Source organism: Mustelus asterias, chromosome 20 (assembly GCF_964213995.1).
Source record: "Mustelus asterias chromosome 20, sMusAst1.hap1.1, whole genome shotgun sequence".
Lineage (NCBI taxonomy): Eukaryota > Metazoa > Chordata > Chondrichthyes > Carcharhiniformes > Triakidae > Mustelus > Mustelus asterias.
This window is the reverse complement of record NC_135820.1, coordinates 73,049,600-73,074,384: the sequence shown is the minus strand read 5'-3', so window position 1 is coordinate 73,074,384 and position 24,785 is coordinate 73,049,600. Positions and strand designations below refer to the sequence as shown.

The window sequence follows — 24,785 nt, the reverse complement described above, 5'->3', positions numbered from 1 at the left end:
CTAAATTGATCCTAGTGTCAGGTGGTTAGTAGGGTAAATAAGTAGGGTTATGGGCATTGTGGTCAGTGCAGACTCGATGGGCCGAATGGCCTCCTTCTGCACTGTGGGGATTCTATGGAATTCTATGAGAAACAGAAAGGAACAGTATCATTTAAATGGTGATACACTGGGAAGAGCGGATGTACAAAGGGATCTGGGTGTTCTTGTTTTAAGAAATGGGTTAACAGACCTTCCATTGAAGTCCTAATTTGATGTCAATTGTTCATTAGAAATCACTGATATATAAAGGGGCTACAAGTGGCACTGAGTTTTTGTTGGAGAATTGTATGTGGAGTTGGATCAAAGAAATAAGGGTAGTTTATGAAGAAGCAGAGCTCATGTCTCCTTTACTGAATTGCAACCTAGAGGCTCACATACTTGTACGCCAGTCAATGAAAGCGGAGAGGCAGGTGCAGCAAGCCATTAGGAAGGCAAATGCTATGTTGGCCTTCACTGCAGGAGGATCAGAAGTTGAGATGTCTTACCACAGTTATACAGGGCCTTAGTCAGACCACACCTGGAGTATTATGTGCAATTTTGGTCTCCCTACCTAAGAAACGATATACTTATCGAGGGAGTGCAGGGGAGGGTCACTAGGCTGATACTGACTGTCCTATGAGAAGAGATTGGTTCAACTGGGCCTGTATTCACTGACATTTAAAAGGATGAGAGGAGATCTGATTGGAATGTATGATATTCTAACAGGGCTGGACAGAGGTGATGCAGGGAGGATGTTTTCCCTGGTTGGGGAATCTGGAACCAGGGGCACAGTCTCAGGGTACGGGGTGGACCATTTAGGATTGAGGTGAGGAAAAATGTCTTCACTCAAAGGGTGGTGAACCTGTGGAATTCTCTACCACAGAAGGCTGTAGAGGCCAAGTCACTGAATGTGTTCAAGAAATAGATAAATGTTTTAGAATTTAAAGGCAACAAGGGGGATGGGAGAAAGCGGGAATATGGCATTGAGATAGAGGATCAGCATGATCATATTGAATAGCAGTGCAGGCTTGAAGGGCCGAATGGCCTACTCCTGCTCCTAGGTTCTACGTAACAGTGAGTTGATGAGACGTGCCTTGCAGTTGCACCTTCCATTTTCTGTCTAGTTGGTTACATTTACGAAACAAGCAAGTGGAGTTTCCATATTTGTCGCTTCACAGGCTGTCTGCAGCATTCAGAAGCACAAGTGGTTTCCTGGCCAGTGCTGGAAGCCAACAAAATAGAGTTGATGTCTGAATTGCCCTGGGCTGTGTGCCTCAGGTTAAACACTGCAATGTCAAGTGATGGCGTCCCCATCCTGTCTCAGGGCTCTTCAGTCCACAGTCCAGCTACAAATCAAAGGACAAGAGGCTGACAAGATTGATTTGTGTTGGATCAGAGAGCTACAGCCGTAGGCAGCTGTTATAACTCTTCCTTTTTTAGTCTTTCTTTGGGATAATGTGTGTTTTGACTGTCATTTTTGGAAGATTTTGAAGGTCATCAGGAAGATAGTTTCCCTCCCTTGCTAATTTCTGATGACAAGTTTATGGCAAGTGTTTATAGAACATAGAACATAGAACAGTACAGCACAGAACAGGCCCTTCGGCCCACGATGTTGTGCCGAGCTTTATCTGAAACCAAGATCAAGCTATCCCACTCCCTATCATCCTGGTGTGCTCCATGTGCCTATCCAATAACCGCTTAAATGTTCCTAAAGTGTCTGACTCCACTATCACTGCAGGCAGTCCATTCCACACCTCAACCACTCTCTGCGTAAAGAACCTACCTCTGATATCCTTCCTATATCTCCCACCACGAACCCTATAGTTATGCCCCCTTGTAATAGCTCCATCCACCCGAGGAAATAGTATTTGAACGTTCACTCTATCTATCCCCTTCATCATTTTATAAACCTCTATTAAGTCTCCCCTCAGCCTCCTCCGCTCCAGAGAGAACAGCCCCAGCTCCCTCAACCTTTCCTCATAAGACCTACCCTCCAAACCAGGCAGCATCCTGGTAAATCTCCTCTGCACTCTTTCCAGCGCTTCCACATCCTTCTTATAGTGAGGTGACCAGAACTGAACAAAGAACAAAGAACAAAGAACAGTACAGCACAGGAAACAGGCCCTTCGGCCCTCCAAGCCTGTGCCGCTCCTTGGTCCAACTAGACCAATCGTTTGTACCCCTCCATTCCCAGGCTGCTCATGTGACTATCCAGTTAAGTCTTAAACGATGTCAGCGTGCCTGCCTCCATCACCCTACTTGGCAGCGCATTCCAGGCCCCCACCACCCTCTGTGTAAAAAACGTCCCTCTGATGTCTGAGTTATACTTCGCCCCTCTCAGCTTGAGCCCATGACCCCTCGTGATCGTCACCTCCGACCTGGGAAAAAGCTTCCCACTGTTCACCCTATCTATACCCTTCATAATCTTGTATACCTCTATTAGATCTCCCCTCATTCTCCGTCTTTCCAAGGAGAACAACCCCAGTCTACCCAATCTCTCCTCATAGCTAAGACCCTCCATACCAGGCAACATCCTGGTAAACCTTCTCTGCACTCTCTCCAATGCCTCCACGTCCTTCTGGTAGTGCGGCGACCAGAACTGGACACAGTACTCCAAATGTGGCCTAACCAGCGTTCTATACAGCTGCATCATCAGACTCCAGCTTTTATACTCTATACCCCATCCTATAAAGGCAAGCATACCATATGCCTTCTTCACCACCTTCTCCACCTGTGTTGCCACCTTCAAGGATTTGTGGACTTGCACACCTAGGTCCCTCTGTGTTTCTATACTCCTGATGACTCTGCCATTTATTGTATAACTCCTCCCTACATTATTTCTTCCAAAATGCATCACTTCGCATTTATCCGGATTAAATTCCATCTGCCACCTCTCCGCCCAATTTTCCAGCCTATCTATATCCTGCTGTATTGTCCGACAATGCTCTTCGCTATCCGCAATTCCAGCCATCTTCGTGTCATCCGCAAACTTGCTGATTACACCAGTTACACCTTCTTCCAAATCATTTATATATATCACAAATAGCAGAGGTCCTAGTACAGAGCCCTGCGGAACACCACTGGTCACAGACCTCCAGCCGGAAAAAGACCCTTCGACCACTACCCTCTGTCTCCTATGGCCAAGCCAGTTCTCCACCCATCTAGCCACTTCTCCTTGTATCCCATGAGCCTTAACCTTCTTAACCAACCTGCCATGTGGGACTTTGTCAAATGCCTTACTGAAATCCATATAGACGACATCCACGGCCCTTCCTTCATCAACCGTTTTTGTCACTTCCTCAAAAAACTCCACCAAATTTGTATGGCACGACCTCCCTCTTACAAAACCATGCTGTCTGTCACTAATGAGATTGTTCCGTTCTAAATGCACATATATCCTGTCTCTAAGAATCCTCTCCAACAACTTCCCTACCACGGACGTCAAGCTCACCGGCCTATAATTTCCTGGGTTATCCCTGCTACCCTTCTTAAACAACGGGACCACATTCGCTATCCTCCAATCCTCAGGGACCTCACCCGTGTCCAAAGAAGCGACAAAGATTTCCGTCAGAGGCCCAGCAATTTCACCTCTCGTCTCCCTGAGCAGTCGAGGATAGATGCCATCAGGCCCTGGGGCTTTGTCAGTTTTAATGTTCCCTAAAAAACCTAACACTTCCTCTCTTGTAATGGAGGTTTTCTCTAACGGGTCAACACCTCCCTCCGAGACACTCCCGGTTAACACGCCCCTCTCCTTCGTGAATACCGATGCAAAGTATTCATTTAGGATCTCCCCTATTCCCTTGGGTTCTAAGCATAATTCCCCTCCTTTGTCCCCGAGAGGTCCGATTTTCTCCCTGACAACTCTTTTGTTCCGAACGTATGAATAGAATGCCTTAGGATTCTCCTTAATCCTGCCTGCCAAGAACATCTCGTGACCTCTTTTTGCCCTTCTAACTCCCCGTTTGAGATCTTTCCTACTCTCTCTGTATTCCTCCAGAGCTCCATCTGTTTTCAGTTGCCTGGACTTAACGTACGCCTCCCTTTTCATTTTAATCAGATCCTCAATTTCCCTGGTTATCCATTGCTGCACACAATATTCCAAATGTGGTCTCACCAAGGTCCTGTACAGTTGCAGCATAACCCCACGGCTCTTAAACTCCAACCCCCTGCTAATAAAAGCTAACACACTATAGGCCTTCTTCACAGCTCTATCCACTTGAGTGGCAACCTTTAGAGATCTGTGAATATGGACCCCAAGATCTCTCTGTTCCTCCACAGTCTTCAGAACCCTACCTTTGACCCTGTAATCCACATTTAAATTAGTCCTACCAAAATGAATCACCTCACATTTATCAGGGTTAAATGGGACCATAGAATCCCTACAGTGCAGAAGGAGGCCATTCAGTCCATCAAGTCTGCACCGACAGCAATCCCACCCAGGCCCTGTCCCCATAACCCCACGTATTTACCCTACTAATCCCTCTGACACTAAGGGTCAATTTAGCATGGCCAATCAACCTAACCCACACATCTTTGGACTGTGGGAAGAAACCAGAGCACTTGGAGGAAATCCACGCAGACACAGGGAGAACATGCAAACTTCACACAGACAGTGACCCAAGGCTAGAATCAAAACCGGGTCCCTGACACTGTGAAGCAGCAGTGCCGCCCATTGTTTTGAAGGCGATCGATCAGCCTATCAGTCAGTCTGTGTCTGAGACAGCCTGAAAGAGCTCATCCACACAGGTGGACCCTGACAGAATGTATAAGAAGCACAATTAACCTGTTCCTGCCAACAATCAAAAATGTAAGTTTAAAGAGAAAACCTAATTGTCAGAGGTCACTTTCAAAAGTCAGAGTCGAGGATTGCAAAAGCAAATTGGGGAAGTATTTATGTTGGTGACCATCCAGTCAAGCGCTGATGAGAAGGGATGGGCTGGCAGACTATCAAGTCACATGTGCACTGAGGAACTTCTACTCAACTCAGTTCTGAGACCAACATGATGTGTGTTGTGCTTTGCATATGCAAATTCCATTCATTGATTTTGGAATATCAACCAGAGACGGAAAAGTAGAAGATCAAAGTACACTCAAATTATGTTTTATCATCTGGTCAATGTCTTGAACAGAGGGAGATGGGCGTTTGAATTGGTAGTGGGTGGTGTTCGAGGGAGAACTTAGCACGACCAATGCGCCTAACCAGCACATCTTTCGGACTGTGGGAGGAAACCGGAGGAAGCCCACGCAGACACGGGGAGAACGTGCAGACTCTGCACAGACAGTGACCCAAGCCGGGAATCGAACCCAGGTCTCTGGTGCTGTGAGGCAACAGTGTTAACCACTGTGCCACCCACAACAGTGACCTATGAAGAGGTTATTAAGACCTCGTATTTCAGTCTTTGGAAGAACATTATTATGGACTGGACACAGTTTAGCTAACACTCCCCGTAATCCAGAGAAAATATAGATATTTTCAGCAATGACTGATATTGTTTGGCTGCTAGTTGCGAGTATGGAGAGCTAACGGAGGTACTCATCCAAAACCGTATTGTGGTGGGTATCCTTGTTGAAGGATTATCTAACTCTCTGCAGGCCAGAGAAATGACATTATCCAAGGCAGTTCAATCAGTGAGACAGGCTGAGCTATAGAAGCAGAACTGAGTATTAATCTTGAGTGAGGGAGAGCCACTGCGGAGTCAGGCCACTGAATCAGTCCAGTTTGTGAGCAATAGAGTTAGCAGCGCGCCCACTAAAAAGCAGACTCAGAAAGTTGGTCGGTGCAGGCTTGGAGGGCCGAAGGACCTGTTCCAGTGTTGTAATTTTCTTTGTTCTTTGTCCTTAGACCGGGCAGTCACTGCCATTATCCATTATTCCCATTGTGGCTGCAAAAAAACCCCAAAGGCACGAAGACTGTCCCACCATACATGCAGATTGCCAGGCCCGCCTGAGAGGGTAACCACTTTAAAATGTCACAACAAAAAACCTGCTACTAAAAACATTAAGAAGAAACCAATCAGATCAAAGCAGTATCCAGGAAATGGAAGATATGAAGGATTAGGAAGTAGCTTTCTTCGGTGAGGTTGCAAAATCCAAGAAGACCTTCTGAACTGTGGAGATACCGGCCGGAATTTCACCATTGTTTGCCTAAGTGCCGGGCAGGCTTGAAACTGGGAGAGTTTCAGATCCATTTTTTGGGTGTGTTTCCAGGCCCCCCACCCCCCCCCCCCCCCCCCCCCCCCCCCCCCCCCCCCCGCCCATACGCACTCTGGCTGCCAAATGTTGACTAAGTCTGTTGCTCACTGCAGAAGCCTGTGGGTGGGGCTTAACGTGCCCGAAAGCCTGCAGAGGGAGGTTGTGCGCATGTGCAGATCTCTGATGCTGCGTATGTGCGTTAACAATAGCAGGGGTCTGACAGAAAGGAGAGAGCTGTCAGGCCCCTGCTACTGCAGGCAGCCTGAAGCAACTCCCCTCTTGCAATCGCAGGGGCCCACTGCCCGAGATACAGCTCCCCCACCGCCCCCCCCCGCCCCCCCCCCCGACCGGTCACGGGCCCCCGAAAACGGGCACAACGCGATGGTAAAATACCACCATCATATCCAATGGCCACAATAAGATTTTACGTTGGACACGGGGACAGCAGTGTCGATTCTTTCTGATATGGAAGTGCGACTGAAACTTGAATTTCACCAACCATCTACAACTCAACTTTACCATCCAGGGGGCGCCCCAATCAAGGTACGAGGGCAGATGATCGCCACACTGCAACGTGCTGGCAGAGAACTTACTGATGTTCTCTACATTATCCATAATCAAGATTTCTCTTCATTAAACAGAAAGGTTTCTATAGCTCAGCAGCTTCATTAATCAGCATTATCTGACTGGAAAAGCAAATCAATCTGGAACGGCTTGAACTAATCTCCATACAGTGCAGACAGAGAAAGAACCACTCCAACAATGATTTAACAACAATAATGGCAATAGTGGCTCTAAAATGGCTATTCACGCTGAGAGTTAAGCATGCTGGGATTTTTGGTCAATTTATAATTAAACCCAGATGCAGGTTGTAAAGCTACTCTGAATCAGGGTTCTGGTCTGGGAACTGGGCGGCAGGGTGGCACAGTGGTTAGCACTGCTGCCTCACAGCGCCAGTGACCCGGGTTTGATTCCCAGCTTGGGTTATTGTCTGGTCTGTGTGGAGTTTGCACATTCTCCCCGTGTCTGTGCGGGTTTCCTCCAGGTGCTCCGGTTTCCTCCCACAGTCCAAAAGACGTGTGGGTCGGGTTGATTGGCCATGCTAAATTGACACTTAGTGTCAGGAGATTAGCAGAGTAAATATGTGGGGTTATGGGGCTAGGGCCCGGGTGGAATTGTGGTCGGTGCAGACTTGATGGGCCAAATGGCCTCATTCTGCACTGTAGGGATTCTATGACTTCTTATGACTGACCTGTGGGCTAAAGCTTCCTCTGTTGACCAAATATGGGACGTTGTTTACTTTTGAGTAGTCTGGATGGCATTGAATTTTATTGCCATTATGTGAGGGACATGCAATCTGAACCAAGAGTAACAGCGTCATTTAAAAGTAATTTCAGTGGCTGATCGAGCCGTGTGACCGGTTTCCAGTTACACAATTGGCTGGATGACTGAGAATCTTCTGGAAGCAAGTGAAGAATTTGTAGATAAAAAGCATGCCAACAACAACTCTATAGAGTTTTGTTTGCCAACAACAACTCTATAGAGATTCACCAACATAAGAAGTGCGCCCTGAAGGATTCTTCAGAGAGAAGATAGATTCTACATCAGGGATATTTCTTGGCCAAGGTTTCTCCTAAACTCAGTAGTATCTACTTTCAGTTAAATAGTTACAGTTAATGTTCCGTTAAGAGTTAAAGTTCAGTAAAAGATGATGTGGAGATGCCAGCGTTGGACTGGGGTGGGCACAGTAAGAAGTCTCACAACACCAGGTTAAAGTCCAACAGGTTTATTTGGAGTCACGAGCTTTCGGAGCGTTGCCCCTTCATCAGGTGAGTGAAGGATCAGCGCTCCGAAAGCTCGTGATTCCAAATAAACCTGGTGGATTTTAACCTGGTGTTATGAGTCAACTTACTTCAGTAAAAGAGTTAGAGAGTTGCAACTGTTCAAGTTTAAGTTGGTACCTGAAGTGTTAAATAAAGAGAGATTGTTGGATGAATTAAAGAGTTGACTCCTGTTCTTGTTTGTCTCATTAACTGGAATGCTTGGAGGGTGTTTTGAATTAATGGTCGAGTATTAACCGGGAGCTCTGACCTTCCACAGGAGGATAATCTGGAACAAGCATCACTGACCACACTGAACATCAGGAGGAAATTCCGGACCTCACACTACTAGAGAGAGTAAATGAAGGTACCACTGATGAGTGTGACTAGAACATTCATAAGTTCATAAGATATAGGAGCAGATTTAGGCCATTCGGCCCATCAATTCTGCTCCGCCATTCGATCGCGGCGGCACGGTGGCACATGGTTAGCACTGCTGCCTCACAGCGCCAGGGACCCAGGTTCAATTCCCGGCTTGGGTCACTGTATGGAGTCTGCACATTCTCCCCGTGTCTGCGTGGGTTTCCTCCGGGTGCTCCGGTTTCCTCCCACAGTCCGAAAGACGTGCCGGTTAGGTGGATTGGCCATGCTAAATTCCCCCTCAGTGTACCCGAACAGGCGCTGGAGTTTGGCGACTTGGGGATTTTCACAGTAACTTCATTGCAGTGTTAATGTAAGCCTACTTGTGACACTAATAAATAAATAATAATAAATCATGGCTGATATGCTCCTCATCCACATTTTCCTGCCTTCTCCCCCATAGCCCCTCAACCCATCACCAATCAAAAATCTGTCTAACTCCTCCTTAAATGTACTCACTATCCCAGCACCCACCGCACTTTGGGGTAGCAAATTCCACAGACGAATGTGACCAGGGTGACAATCCAGCTGACCATTCTGGTCAGGACAGTGATGCCATAGGACAACCTGATGCACACACTGACTGCCATGAAGAGAAAGCAGTGACGGAAGCTCTGACAATGACCAGTGGGACAATTGCAGAACAAATAGCTAACTCCCCAGGACCCGATCTCAAGGCCGGAGAGGGAGTGGCTGAAACTGCTGACTTACCAGCTGCTGATCACAAGGAAATGTAATGTCTCTGAATCTAACAGAGGCAGAAACACCAACCTGACCCAGTAAAGCACAATGTAGTCACAATACAGCCTGGGCTGCTGAAACTCTCAAGATGCCAGTATCTAATGAACAGAAGCCTCACACTGACATGAGAGCTGAGGGTGCATGTGCCAAACATTCTCCCTTTCACCTTCTCCCGTCGGGAAAAAGATACAAAAGTCTGAGGTCATGTACCAACCGACTCAAGAACAGCTCCTTCCCTGCTGCCACCAGACTTTTGAATGGACCTACCTTATATTAAGTTGATCTTTCTCGACACCCTAGCTATGACGGTAACACTACATTCTGCACTCTCTTCTTTCCTTCTCCCCTATGTACTCTATGAATGGTATGCTTTGTCTGTATAGCGCCTGCGAAACAATACATTTCACTGTATCCCAATGCATGTGACAATAATAAACCAAATCAAATCAAATGAAAAGAGGCAGAAAGCCAAGACCTTACAACATTGGCAAAAGTATCATTAACTCCACTTGAGAATAATCTTCATTCTTCTGTTTGTCCATCCGATTCATCTTTGAATGTGACATTTTGGAGTGCACAACATTTCATTCCGGGTACAGGAATCACCGAATGTACTTAAGTCACAGCTCTGTGTGCCAAGCAACAGATTTGCTGGATCAGATTATTGCAGAGCCACTGCAGCTATACAAACCTGGCGGCATGGTGGCACAGTGGTTAGCACTGCTGCCTCACAGCGCCAGGGACCTGGGTTCGATTCCCGGCTTGGGTCACTGTCTGTGTGGAGTCTGCATGTTCTCCCCGTGTCTGCGTGGGTTTGCTCCGGTTTCCTCCCACAGTCCAAAGATGTGTGGTTTAGGCTGATTGACCACGCTAAATTAATCCTAGAGTCAGGGGGATTAGCTCGGTAAATATGAGGGGTTAGGGGAATAGAGCCTGGGTGGGATTGTAGTCAGTGCGACTCGATGGGCCAAATGGCCTCCTTGTGCACTGTAGGGATTCTATGAATTCTATTAACACACCCTGGGCCCCTTTCTGACGTTAGTTCATCCTGGTTAATATTTATCTTGCAATCAACATCACAAAAATAAATTATCTGGACATCATCATGTTACTGTGTGCAAATTAGTCACCGCATTTCCTATATCACAACAGTGACTACATTTCAAACATACTTGATTGGCTGTAAAAAGCTATTGGATGTTCTGAGCTTCTGAAAGATATTTTATAAACATCATGCATTCTTACTTTTCTGAGAAGCAACACTTAACATTTCCCTTCCAAAGTCATCAGGCACACGGACGCCAATCTAACAGAAGTGGTACCTACTCTGTGTGATGCTTATCAATCTTACGAAACAGCTCTCGTAGCTCATCAGTGCTCAGGACCCCATCCGCAAAGTAGGCCTTGAACTCATCAAACGACAATTTACCGTCATCTGTGAGAAGAAGACAAGGACAGGCCCTAAAATTATCCAAACATCGACAGTGCGTTTCATGAAGTTTGCAACAAGCTACGCCCTAATTCTAAAGGACAGGGGTCGGGGTGCAGGCAGGGAATTATTTTGGGGGTTGGCGGACGGGGGAGGAGGTTGTAGAAGCGGGCAGGTCACCACCTGAATCAGCCAAGCTTCATGTCCATGTGAGGGTTCCCAGATTTATTACACTGTAAAAGCATTCCAAATCGTATAATGCCACATATATTCACAGTAAACTCTTCAATTTCACTGACATTTTTATTGTTTAAAATTCCCTCTGTCCTCTAATTGTTGTACTCAGGGGAATTGTTTGTACTTAGATATATTGGGGTGGCACGACGGCACGGTGGTTGGCACTGCTGCCTTGGCGCCAGGGTAAGAAGTCTCACAACACCAGGTTAAAGTCCCCAACAGGTTTATTTGGTAGCAAACGCCACTAGCTTTCGGAGCGCTGCCCCTTCGTCAGGTAAGTGGGAGTTCTGTTCACAAACAGGGACGCCAGGGACCAGGGTTCAATTCCGGCCTCAGGTCACTGTCTGTGCAGAGTCTGCACATTCTCCCCGTGTCTGCGTGGGTTTCCTCCGGGTGGTCTGGTTTCCTCCCACACTCCAAAGATGTGAGGTATAGGTGGATTGGCCATGCTAAATTGTCCCTTAGTGTCCCAAGATGTGTAGGTTTGAGATAAATATCTGGGGTTACAGGGATAGGGTCCGGGTGGGGCGCTCTATCGGGGAGAGTCAGTGCAGATTTGATGGGCCGAATTGCCTCCTTCTAATGATATAAATAAACTAAATAAATAAAGAATTTGCCTTTTAGTCCTGATTACTGAGTCAGAGAGCACACAGCTCCCCACGTGGAGAATTCTCCCTTAAAAATGTGGCTCTTAACAGTCCTTTGAATAGCCTCGTGATTGCGGGTACCAGGGGATGGGTAATAAAATGCTGGCCTTGCCAACAATGCCCACGCCCCATGAATGAATAAAGAGGTAACACCAGACACACAGACACAAGCTGTTAAAAGACTGTTGACTCACCATTCTTGTCTGCTCTTCGAAAAATCTGAAAACAGGGAGATGAAAAAGCAAACATTAATGGAATTGCACGGGTAGTGCACCTTTAGCAAGGTTATAAAAAAGCACAATATAATCTCCTGCCTTGCCATCAAGGATCAATGCAGCTGTCCTGAGAGGACACTCAGCAACATCACTCTCGGAATGCAAAACTATCAACAGCAGTTAAGACTTGTAATCAAATCTAATTTGTTTGAAGAAAGTAGAACAGGTTGAATGCCTCATAACGAACAAGGCTGAAGAATATCAGAGGAACGTGGCAGCAGCTCTGTAGGCTGCTCATAGAAATAGAATCATAGAATCCCTACAGTGCAGAAGGAGGCCATTCAGCCCATCGAGTCTGCACCGATACCAATCCCACCCCAGGCCCTATCCCCACAACCCTTCACATTTACCCCGCTAGTCCCTCTAACCTACACATCCCAGGACACTAACGGGCAATTTACCATGGCCAATCATCTTAACCCACACATCTTTGTACTATGGGAGGAAACCGGAGCACCCGGAGGAAACCCACGCAGACACGGAGCAAATATGCAGACTTAACCCTTGAAGTTCGACCATTCAATTATATGAAGGCCGATTTGTAGCTTAATTAACACCCTTGGCAAGCTTTGATTTATTATTCTTTAATAACCTGACCTAACCTAGGGACGGTACGGTGGCAAAGCACTGCTGTCTCACTGTGGATCCAGGTTCAATTCCCGGCTTAGGTCACTGTCTGTGTGGAGTCTGCACGTTCTCCCCGTGTCTGCGGGGATTTCCTCCGGCTGCTCCGGATTCCTCCCACAGTCTGAATGACGTGCTGGGTAAGTGCATTGACCGTGCTAAATTCTCCATCAGTGTACTCAAACAGGCGTCGGAGTGTGGCAACTAAAATGTATTTATTAGTGTCAAAAGTAGGCTTGCGTTAACACTCCAATGAAGTTACTGTGAAAATCCCCTAGTCGCCACACTCCGGCGCCTGTTCGGGTACACGGAGGGAGAATTTAGCACGGCCAATGCGCCTAACCAGCACGCCTTTCAGACTGTGGGAGGGAACCGGAGCACCCGGAGGAAACCCACGCAGACACGGGGAGAATGTGCAGATTCCACACAGACAGCGACCCAAGCCGGGAATCAAGCCCGGGTCCCCAGCAGTGTTATCCACTGTGTCACCGTGCCACCTGACTCGGGGATTTTCACAATAACTTCATTGCAGTGTTAATGTAAGCCTACTTGTGACACTAGTAAATAAACTTAAACTTAAAAGCTAACACTGCAATGCAGAACCGAGGGAGCTGTCACCTTTCAGATGAGATGTTAAGCCGTCTAAATAGCCCACGGCACTATTCAAAGTGAAGAATTCTCCCTGGTGCCCTGCATGTTTATCACTCAATTGACATCAGTGAAACTGATTATCTCATCACTGTTTGTGGGAACAAAGAACAAAGAGCAAAGAAAATTACAGCACAGGAACAGGCCCTTCGGCCCTCCAAGCCTGCACCGACCAGGCTGCCTGACTGAACTAAAACCCCCTACCCTCCCGGGGACCGTATCCCTCTATTCCCATCCTATTCATGTATTTGTCAAGACGCCCCTTTTAAAAGTCTTGCAAGCCTTGCAAACAGCAACTCCCTGAAAAGGGAGTCGCTGTTTGCAAATTGGCTGCCGTGTTTCTTACGTTGCAACCCTGACTGTCATGATAATAGGATTATTGTGGTAATGGATCCCACTGTTAGATACAATACGATACGCTCTGTACTTAATGGGTCACCTGACCTGATGGTTGAAGGGGAGGTAGCACGTACAAGGGAAGATTGTAACAAGGCTGCAGATGCCTTGCAGTTGAGTGCTCATGTTCTGAAAATGTGTTAGTAATAAAGTTAATTTATTACCACAGCAAAGGTGTCATCCCGCATCATAAAAACAAGACGTGACTACCCTTCAAAAGAGTACATCATTGGCTGTAAAGCGTGATGACATAAAATTGCAATGACTTCAATCAGGCCATTGAGGTTGGCCTATTGAAGTATGAACGCCCTGATTAAGGATCCAATTGATTTGCCAATCGGGGAGTTTTTGCCGTGTATTGAACCGGGAGTGTCAGTTCCTCTGGCACACCCGGGGGTAGACTGCTGACTGCTAGCACTCTGTGTACCGCTGTTAGAGTTTGTAAATAAAGGGATTTTGCTGATGGGGCTTCTGCCTCCGCAGACTTATTACAAAAATTGCAAAAGGTGCTATAGAAATGCAAGTTTTGTCTTATGATATTTACTCATCCTTCTGGTTCAGACATAACTTTTCAGAAACTTTTGTCATTTGCGCCTATTATGATGGAGTCATCACACTTACACAGTGTTAGGCCCCAGCACCAGGCTGCGCTTCAAGGATCAGATGAAATTCCAAGAGTAACGCTCTCACTAAGAGCTTGTTTGGCTCGTACCCAACCACTGCAGAGTGCACTGATTCCAATTCAACCTGCCTAGCGCAGCTGAATTCACTCAACACCAAATCTCTCTCACTGAGAAGCAATTCTGCCTCACAAAACAGCTTTTAGATTCAATCAATTTCAAGGCACCGGTTAGAAAAATACTTTCCATTGAAGAAAAGTTGAATTGAATGGTAAAATTACATTGCGGACCGTAAAGAACTGATTCATAACTCTTGATGGCAACATCAGAAAAACAACATAGAAACTAGAAGCAGGAGGAGGCCATTCGGCCCTTCGAGCCTGCTCCGTCATTCACTTTGATCATGGCTGATCATCGAATTCAATGTCCTGATCCCCTCCCTCCCCCCCGCATCCCTTGATCCCTTTAGCCCCAAGAGCTATATCTAATTTCTTCTTGAAATCAGACAACGTTTTGGCTTCAACTACTTTCTGTGGTAGTGAGTTCCACACATTCACCACTCTCTGGTGAAGAAATTTCTCCTCACCTCAGTTCTAAAAGGTTTACCCCTTATCCCCAAACTATGACCCCAAGTTCTGGACTCCCCCACCATCGGGAACATTCTTTCTGAATCTACCCTGTCTCACCCTGTTAGAATTTTATAAGTTTCTATGAGATCCCCTTTCACTCTTCTAAACTCCAGTGAATAGAATCCTAACTGACTTAGTCTCTCCTCGTTCCTGCCATCCCAGGAATCAGCCTGGTAAACCTTCGCTGTACTCCCTCTATAGCAAGGACATCCTTCCTCAGATAAGGACACCAAAACTGGACACAATACTCCAGGTGCGGCCTCACCAACGCCCTATATAATTGCAGTAAAACATCCCTATACCTATACTCAAATCCTCTCACTGGGATGAAGTAGCTGCCAAGCAGGTGAAGTTTAGAAGAACGGAGGATGATCTTGTTGAATCATATCATAGAAATATCATAGAAACCCTACAGTGCAGAAGGAGGCCATTTGGCCCATCGAGTCTGCACCGACCACAATCCCACCCAGGCCCTACCCCCATATATTTTACCCGCTAATCCCTCTAACCGACACATCCCAGGACTCTAAGGGGCAATTTTTTTAACCTGGCCAATCAACCTTACCCGCACATCTTTGGATTGTGGGAGGAAACCGGAGCACCCGGAGGAAACCCACGCAGACACGAGGAGAATGTGCAAACTCCACACAGACAGTGACCCAAGCATCGAACCCGGGACCCTGGAGCTGTGAAGCAGCAGTGCTAACCACTGTGCTACCGTGCTGCCCTGCTAACCACTGCGCTACCGTACCATATAAGATTCTGAGGGGGCTTGGCAGGGTGGATGGGGCGGGCGATGTTTATTCCCATGGGGGGTGGGGTGGGGGGGGGGGGGGGGGAGTGGTGGTATCTAGAAAAAGGGAATTCGGCTTAAAGGTAAGGAGCCTCCCATTTAAGATGAGGACGCATTTCTTCTCTCAAAGGGTTGTCAGCCTTTGGAAATTTCTTCCTCAGAGAGCCGTGGAGATTGGGTGACTGAACATATTCAAGGTTGAGTTGGACAGATTCTTGACTGATAAGGGAGTCAAGGGTTATGGGGACAGGCAAGAAAGTGCTGAGTGCTGTCTCTTGTTGCTCAGACTGGTGCTCCTCCTGGTCCTGTGCCAACTTGTCGAGTCTGGATGACCCTTCGTCAGAGCTGAGAGGAAAGAGCGTCAGCAGAGATTTATACTCTGAGCGTAGGGAGGGGTGGTGGAATTGGACAAAGGGAATGTAATTGAGCACAGAACACCTAGATAACAAGGACATCTATGTCAGACTCCTATTTATTGACTACAGCTCAGCCTTCAACACCATTATTCCCACGAAACTCATCTCCAAACTCAGTGGCCTGGGCCTCGGCTCCTCCCTCTGCAACTGGATCCTGAACTTCCTAACCCACAGACCACAATCAGTAAGGATAGGCAACAAAACCTCTTCCATGATCATCCTCAACACCGGTGCCCCAGAAGGCTGTGTTCTATACTCCTTATATACCTATCACTGTGTGGCCAAATTCCCCTCCAATTTGATTTTCAAGTTTGCTGACGACACCAGCGTAGTGGGTCGGATCTCAAACAATGACGAGACAGAGTACAGGAATGAGATAGAGAATCTGGTGAACTGGTGCTGCAACAATAATCTCTCCCTCAATGTCAACAAAACGAAGGAGATTGTCATCGACTTCAGGAAGCGTAAAGGAGAGCATGCCCCTCTCTACATCAACGGAGACGAAGTAGAAAGTTTTTAGGTGTCCAGATCACCAACAACCTGTCCTGGTACCCCCATGCCGACACTATAGTTACGATAGCCCACCAACGCCTCTACTTTCTCAGAAGACTAGGGAGGTTTGGCATGTCAGCAACAACTCTCACCAACGTTTACAGATGCACCATACAAAGCATTCTTTCTGGTTGTATCACAGCTTGGTCTGGCTCCTGCCCTGCCCAAGACTGCAAGGAACTACAAAAGGTCGTGAATGTAGCCCAATCCATTGCGCAAACCAACCTCCCATCCATTGACTCTGTCTACGCTTCCCGCTGCCTCAGCAAAGCAGCCAGCATAATTAAGGACCCCACCCACCCCGGACATTCCCTCTTCCACCTTCTTCCTTCGGGAAAAAGATACAAAAGTCTGAGGTCACGTACCAACCGACCCAAGAACAGCTTCTTCCCTGCTGCTGTCAGACTTTTGAATGGACCTACCTTGCATTAAGTTGATCTTTCTCTACACCCGAGCTATGACTGTAACACTACATTCTGCACTCTCTCCTTTCCTTCTCTATGAACGGTATGCTTTGTCTGTATAACGCGCAAGAAACAATACTTTTCACTGTATGTTAGTACATGTGACAATAATAAATCAAACCAAATTAAAATGCAGTAGCTGAGAAGGTGTTGAACGTGTCCGTTAAGTGATCAGAATGCGTGAATGGCAAAACAAACTGCCTGAGGAATGTGGCATTTTGCCTGGAAAACGGGGGAGCTGTGGAAAGAATGCTAGCGATATAATGGAGAATGAGATGAAATGAAATGAAATAAAATAAATGGAAATGGGGTGAAGAGGGGAATTCATGTTCTGAAGTTGTTGAACTCAATGTTCAGTCCAGAAGGCTGTTAAGTGCCTCATCGGAAGATGAGGTGCTGTCCCTCCTCTCTCCACAGATGCTGTCAGACCTGCTGAGATTTTCCAGCATTTTTCTGTTTTTGTTCCGCAGTATTTCAATGTTTATCTGTGCCAACCTGTGATGGGCCCTCCTTCTCATCTGAACCAGTACCGGGGCAGGATTGCCTGTAACCTGCATCATCAATACCCCAGTGAATGAATTGAAGTGCTAAATTTAGTGAACATGTCCTTAGATTTCCTTCCTTCTGAAAGGTCACTGTTATGTAATGTTGTATGTGGCTGCAGGCCATTGTAATGTAAAGGCGGTCAGTGGAGCAATGGTTAATGTTGGACTGGAGAATAGCACTGCCCGCTGTATGATGTATAGAGTCACATGGCAATAGACTCAGAGAGAAGCAACCAGCATGGAGACCACAGACCATTCATGACATTAACTGGGATCTGTGTTTAGTTAAAGATTAACTGCTGATACATGTTTAAACATACAGGATGTTGCCTGGTTTGGAGGATATGGATCATGAAGAAAGGTTGAACAAATTTGGATTGTTTTCATTGGAGCGTCGGAGGATGAGGAGGGACCTGATAGAGGTTTACAAGATTATGACAGGCTTGGATAGAGTGGATAGTCAGAGTCTTTTCCCAGGGTCGAAGGGTCAATTAATCGGGGGCATAAATTGAGAGTGAGAGGGGGAAAATTTAAAAGCGATATAAGGGGCAAGTTTTTCCACACAGAGGGTGGTGAATGCCTGGAATGCACTGCTGGAGGAGGTGGTGGAAGCAGATTCTATAACAACATTCAAGAGGCATCTGGATAGATTCATGAATAGGCAGGGAATAGAGGGATATGGACCACACAGAGGCAAGAAAATATTAGATTAGAGAGGCATCTGTGACAGCACAGACTTGGAGGGCCGAAGGGTCTGTTCCTGTGCTGTGCTGTTCTGTGTTCTATACTAGTCTCAAGATCTCATAAATAAGACAGCATAATGCAGTATAATAAACAGCGGTGGTACACAACACTCGCCAGGTGCACACAAATTATATACAGTCGTAAAACGGAACGTTCTAAATTCTCACTGGCAGGGAACTTAATCTGGAGCAAACTTCAGCACGGTGAGGTGGCCTTTTAATTAACATGCATAAGATGCTAATGAATGTAAATGGCGTTCCTGACACTGTTTGTCGGGAAACTCGGTCTGCCACCATTCCTGCTGTGGGCGCAAGTGGAAAATTCCACCCGCTGTGTAAGTCTAAGTAGTTGTTGTGCTTGCAATATGTTCAATCCACAGGAAGCACAGCGGCAATTCACAATGGCGCCTCCCTTGGTGGCACGGTGGTTAGCACTGCTTCCTCACAGCTGCAGGGACCTGGGATAAATTCCCAGCTTGGGTCACTGTCTGTGAGGAGTTTGCACATTCTCCCCGTGTCTGCGTGGGTTTCCTCCGGGTGCCCCGATTTCCTCCCACAGTCCAAAGATGTGCAGGTTAGGTGGATTGGCCAGGCTAAATTGCCCCTTAGTGTCAGGGGGGCTAGCTAGGGTAAATGCATGGGGTTATGGGGATAGGACCTGGGTGGGATTGTTGTCGGTGCTGACTCGATGGGCCAAATGGCCTCCTACTGCACTGTAGGGATTCTATGAAACCCATGACCATTACCATCTAGAAGGACAAGAGCAACACCCGGAGGTTCCTCTGCCAGTCACTCACCATCCTGACTTGGAAATATATTGCTGTTCCTCCACTGCCGCTGGGTCAAAATCCTGGAATTCCCTGCCTAACAGCACCTACACCTCAGTGACTGCAGCGGTTCAAGAAGGCAGCTCACTACCACCTTCTGAAGGCCAACGAGGAATGGGCAATAAATATTGGCCTAGCCAGTGACACTCACATCCCGAAAATTAAATTTTTAAAAATTACTAAAGTTACATCACCTGCCCACTGCGAAAGCTACCATAACGCAAATGAAAGCAGCAACGCTTTGCGAACAGTATCTGATGTAGCCAGCCCCTTTAAGGGGTATACATCGGGAGGGTCATGTGACCCGATCGCCCAACGGGGAACGAGTATGGAAATCTCGGTGCAGAGAGAGTAGATCCTAAAGCTGGAAATGTTAACATTGTGAAAATACTCTGGATTTATCTGCTTGTAAATAAACCCCATTATAGTTTATTATATAACAACTGGTGGCCGCCAATGCTTCCAATTACTACTGTATCATTTCTGAATTCCCCTCCAAATCACGTCCATTTGTTCGTGTCACAAGTAGGCTTACATTAACGCTGCAATTAAGTTACTGTGAAAATCCCCGGGTGCCTGTTCGGGTGCACTGAGGGAGAATTTAACACGACCAATGCACCCTAACCAGCACGTCTTTCAGACTGTGGAAGGAAAGCTGAGCACCCGGAGGAAACCCACGCAGACACGGGGAGAACGTGCAGACTTCGCGCAGACAGTGAGCCAGGCCGGGAATCGACACGTATTGCTGTTCCTTCGTCACTGACGGGACAAAATAGACTAGTTTTTTCCCATTGCGAGCATGCGGTCACCACAGACTGCTGGTGGGTTTGAGAAGGACCATAGCCACTTTCTTGTGGCATCTGGGGCAGAAAATGTGGCCCTACAGGCTTCACACCGAACACAAACATTTAAAAACTACACATCGCTAACACCGCAATGTCAGCCCTGCAGCTGCGAAATTCAGGGTGTTTCGGCCATCTCATTGCTCAAACCTGCTGTGGAATCGGTTCCCTCACGCAGTGAAGACAGCGGGAATTCACTCTGTGTCTCCAATTAGACTTTCTTCTGCAACCAACATTCTCCAAGTGTCTTGCAGAGCCCGTTGCCAGGACAACCATGATGGCTTGACATTGTTCTTGCTGCGTTTATCATTTTATCCTGTAATTATTGTCATTCACTGTGCTTTACAGACACACCGAGGCCCAGTCACCCATCACCTCTGTGCTTAACGACCTACTTTAGCACCCGCTTAAGCAATGTCTCCATTTCAGCCGTGTCTTCATATCTCCTCCAGGCCTTCCCCTCTCCATCTGCCATCTCTTCCAGCTCTTCAACCCCTCCCAGCTTCTTCAGTCCTGACAGCTTGAGCATCCTTGATTTTAATCACTCCATCACCGGTGGCCGTGCCTTCAGCTGCCGAGGTGCTGATCTCTGGATGTCCCTCCCTGAACCTTGCCTTCTCTCCCTCGCTTTCTTTAAAAGGCTCCTTAGAACCTACCCCTTTGAATAGGCTTTTGGTCATCTGTTCTAACATGTGCCTCGGTGTCAAATTCTGACAGGCAATGCTACTGTGAAACACCTTGCAATGTTTTACTAAATTAAAGGTGCTATATAAATGCAAGTTTATGTTGTTACCGTAGATTGAGGCACATAAGTCGACCCTGAATATAAGACAACCCTATCCTTTTGGTCCCAAAGATGATGGGGGCGATTCTCCCAAAACAATTCTAAATGTCGAAATCATGTAAAAACTGGAGTAACTCCTGCTGGTTTTTTTTAGCGGGATTTTCAGAATGAATCTCCCACACTCTGTGCAATGCAAAGTGCCCGAGGGGCATTCACGCTAAAAATCAGGGGACGGGGCCAATTCCTGCTGGAGAGGCCGGCAGCATAGCGCTGAGCGGGCCACTTCGTATGCACCAATCTGTCAGAGCGGAGATCGGCGCATGTGCTGTGGCCCCGCGCTGCCAGCCTACCGATCGCTGGCCAGCTCAATCACTAGACGGCACAGCAACCCCACATCACTAGCTTGATGCGCTATTCAGACACGAGGCTTGAAGCTCAGTAAATGAAAGGCTTTTATTTACTGTTAACGAAGCTACCAGAACTTATATACACTATCCCAGACTGAAGGGGTCCCGGCCAGAGCAGGGACTCTTATACCTCTCCCAGGAGGCGGAGCCCGACTGGGATGTGCCACAACACTACAGTACAAAGGTGTAACAACCCCACCCTAACCCCAACAGCAACAATAGCACAACCCAACAGTAACATATGTACATCCTTGTAGTACTGGCCAGCCCCTGGCTCAGCACTATCCAGTGGGAACCAACGATGGTTCACCACATAGCTTATCTACCCCCTCCCACCCCTGATGCTGGCCTTCCCGATCTCCCTGACAACCACCCACCCCCCCCCCCCCCCCCCCCACTCTCACCAATCTGCCCCCTCTGGCCCCGCCCCTTGACACTGCCCGATGCCTGGTGCCAAGGGGTGGGGCCAGAGATTTGGTGGGGGAGGGGGGGTGCTGTGCACCCAATCAGACGTACAGGACATCATGCAGGAAAGGGGTTATGTCGTGAATAAGAAGTCAGTCTGTCATAAATTTGAAGATGTCCTGCCCTCTCAATCTCCCCTCATGGCCTGCTCAATATGCTGAACAAAGTCAACAACCATACAAACACTGCCATCTTCAGCAGCAGAATTGATTGCTACCTGCAGACAGGGTCACGTTGGCGGGCCTTATCCCTTCTACCACCTCCTCACAGCTGACATGAAGCACGCCCAAACTTTTACCCTTCCCACAGGCAAAAAGCAGAGTGGGCGACAAAATAATTACAAACCATTGGGTCTTTTTAACAAGCCGACGAGTGACTTGCATCCAGCCCACTGTCACTTTGATTCTTTCATTCCAAGTTTAAATAAGAACTGGATTCAAACTCTCCACTGTGGAGTTTCAACACATTCTTAAGTTTATTTATTAGTGTCACAAGTAGACTTACATTAACATTGCAATGAAGTTACTGTGAAAATCCCTTAGTCGCCACACTCCGGCGCCCATTCGGGTACACAGAGGGACAATTTAGCATGGCCAATGCACCTAACCAGCACGCCTTTCGGACTGTGGGAGGAAACCAGAGCACCCAGAGGAAACCCACGCAGACACGGGGAGAATGTGCAGACTCCGCACAGACAGTGACCCAAGCCGGGAATCGAACCCGGGTCCCTGACGCTGTGAGGGAGCAGTGCTAACCACTGTGCCACCGTGCCGCCCCAATTACTAACCCAGCAACATCACCATTTACATCAGTGTCCCCTCCGAGCCACTCACCATCCTGACTTGGAAGTATATCACCGTTCTTTCACTGTCATTGGGTCAGATTCCTGGAACTCCCTCCCTAACAGCACGCTGGATATACCTCCACCACAGGAACAGCAGCGATTCAAGATGGCGGCTCACCACTACCTCCTCGAGGGCAATTAGGGATGGGCAATAAATACTGGCCTTACATCCCTTAAATGAATTGAAGAAAAATATTGTCCAAAATTCCCATTGTGGTAAATGATTACAGCTCTTAACTCAACAAAGAAAACACGTCCCTTGTTTTAAAGCTGGTTCCAATCACCAAATTCTCTCCGGAATTTTCCAATGCTTTAACATCAGAGCTATTAATCAATTTCGAATCAGATTTTATTGTTGCTGTCAGAATTTTAAAACAATGTTAATTTGCAATATGAATGAGTCATTAACTTTGGCCAATTCATTATCATTCAGCACAAAGCAACACAATGTTTTCTTTGGACCCTGCCACTTATTCCAATAAGCGTTATGGGTCCACTGGCGTTAAGATTCCATTACTGCATCCTGATGCAGAGCGAATCATTTCCTGTGTTTTTCCTGGTACACGTCAAGCCAGAGGCAGCGCGACTCCCCGAATTAAACCAGAGTGAGGATCAGCGAGTGGTGGACAATTCACTGCCGACATTGTGAGGGGTGAGCCAGGGAAAGCTGAAAGGCCGATTGGCTCACTGAGCCAGTTCAACGTCACGTGTGGGGCCAGAGTCACAGGTGGGCCAGTCACATGTGGTCCAGAGTCATGCTTGTACCAGAGTCACATGTGAGCCAATCATGTAGACAGTGTCAATGGGAGGCTGGTTTGTGTGATGGACTGGGCTTCGTTCACAACCCTTTGTAGTTTCTTGCGGTTTTGGACAGAGCAGGAGCCATTCCAAGCTGTGATGATTCTATGATTCTGTGAAGCCAGTTTTACTCATCCAACTTGTATATTAGATTACTTTACTCATCAAGACTTTTAGCCAGGGTCTGAATGAGCTCCCAAAGTCATCGGTTCAATCTTTTGGGAACTTGTTCAAGAATGCATTAATCGGTTGTAATATAAATCTACTTGATCCCATCTTTTGAAGTATTTGATCAACGCGTCTTGTTCTAATGAGTGAATCTTTCAAATCTTGAAGGAAGGTTTTTCAGTGAAGAATGTTTCCAGAGAGAGTGAAAAAAAAGGAATCATAGTTTAACGCTAGAGTCACAAAGTCTGTTACATCTGAGGAGCTAGCTAAACTCAGCAATTACTGTAAACATGCATGCTGTGTAACTGATACTATTTCCGTGTTCTTTCGCTGCTTAACAAATTTGTTTAACAGTTGGAGTGTAATGCCACTTTCTAAAAACAAGCAAAGACTCGAATGTGTTGCATTTATATAGCAACTTTCACGCCACAGGCAAATGTTCCCTCCAGCTCTAAGCTGTGCCACTGCATGGCTGTGCAGTAACCATGAAAGCACTACACAGAAAGCAAACAAACCACGTACAAACTCCATTCTCTTTAAGATGCAGGTACGTGGGATGGGGGATCACATGTTAAAACTGGCAGCAAAATATCTCATTATGGAAAAACTCCGGAGAGAGTTTTTGAAAATCTTTCAAGGGATGTGGGCGTCGCTGGACAGGCCACATCCCTTCGCAACAGTACTGTGGGTGTAACTACACCACCTGGACTGCATTTATTGCCCATCCCTAATTCCCCTGAGAAGGTGGTGCTGAGTTGTCTTCTCTACTCTCCCCTACATCCCTACATCCCAACATTATCCAAGTCTACACTTCCTGCTGCCTCGGGAAAGCAGCCGGCTGCACAGCCAAGGTATAGAGAAGGAAAGGAAAGTCTGACGGCAGCAGGGAAGACGCTGTTCTTGAGTCGGTTGGTATGGGACCTCAGACTTTTGTATCTTTTTCCCGACGTGGCTGTAGTTACACCCACAGTGCTGTTGCGAAGGGAGTTCCAAGATTTAGACCCAGCGATAATGAAGCAACAGTGATATATTTCCAAGTCAGGATGGTGAGTGACTTAGAAATCATAGAATTATGGAATCCCTGCAATGCACAAGAGGCCATGAAGTCCTTCAAGTCTGCATCGGCTCTTGACAGAGTATTTTACCCAGGCCATTTCCCATGCCCTCTCCCTGTAACCCCATACATTTATCGTGGCTAATCTATCTAACCTATACATCTTTGGACACTAAGGAGCAATTTAGCATGGCCAATCCACCTAACCTGTACATCTTTGGAGTGTGGGAGGAAACCGGAGCACCCGGAGGAAACCCACGCAGACATGAGGAGAATGTGCAAACTCCACATGGACAGTCACCCAAGGCCAGAATTGAATCCAGGTCCCTGGCGCTGTGAGGCAGCAGTGCTAACCACTGTGCCACCGTGCGGCCCATGGGGGAGGGC

General features: G+C 47.1%; 1 protein-coding gene across 1 annotated transcript in view; it reads right to left on the bottom strand.

Annotated features, from left to right (window-relative positions):
• Positions 1 to 24,785, bottom strand: part of LOC144508633 (N-terminal EF-hand calcium-binding protein 1-like) — a 144,003-nt gene that overhangs the window by 70,118 nt on the left and 49,100 nt on the right. The window contains exons 2-3 of the mRNA XM_078236848.1: positions 11,699 to 11,723; positions 10,518 to 10,626 (exon numbers count right to left, since the gene is read on the bottom strand). Of these exons, the coding sequence (XP_078092974.1) occupies positions 10,518 to 10,626; positions 11,699 to 11,723 (134 nt within the window). The remainder of the gene's footprint in view (positions 1 to 10,517; positions 10,627 to 11,698; positions 11,724 to 24,785) is intronic.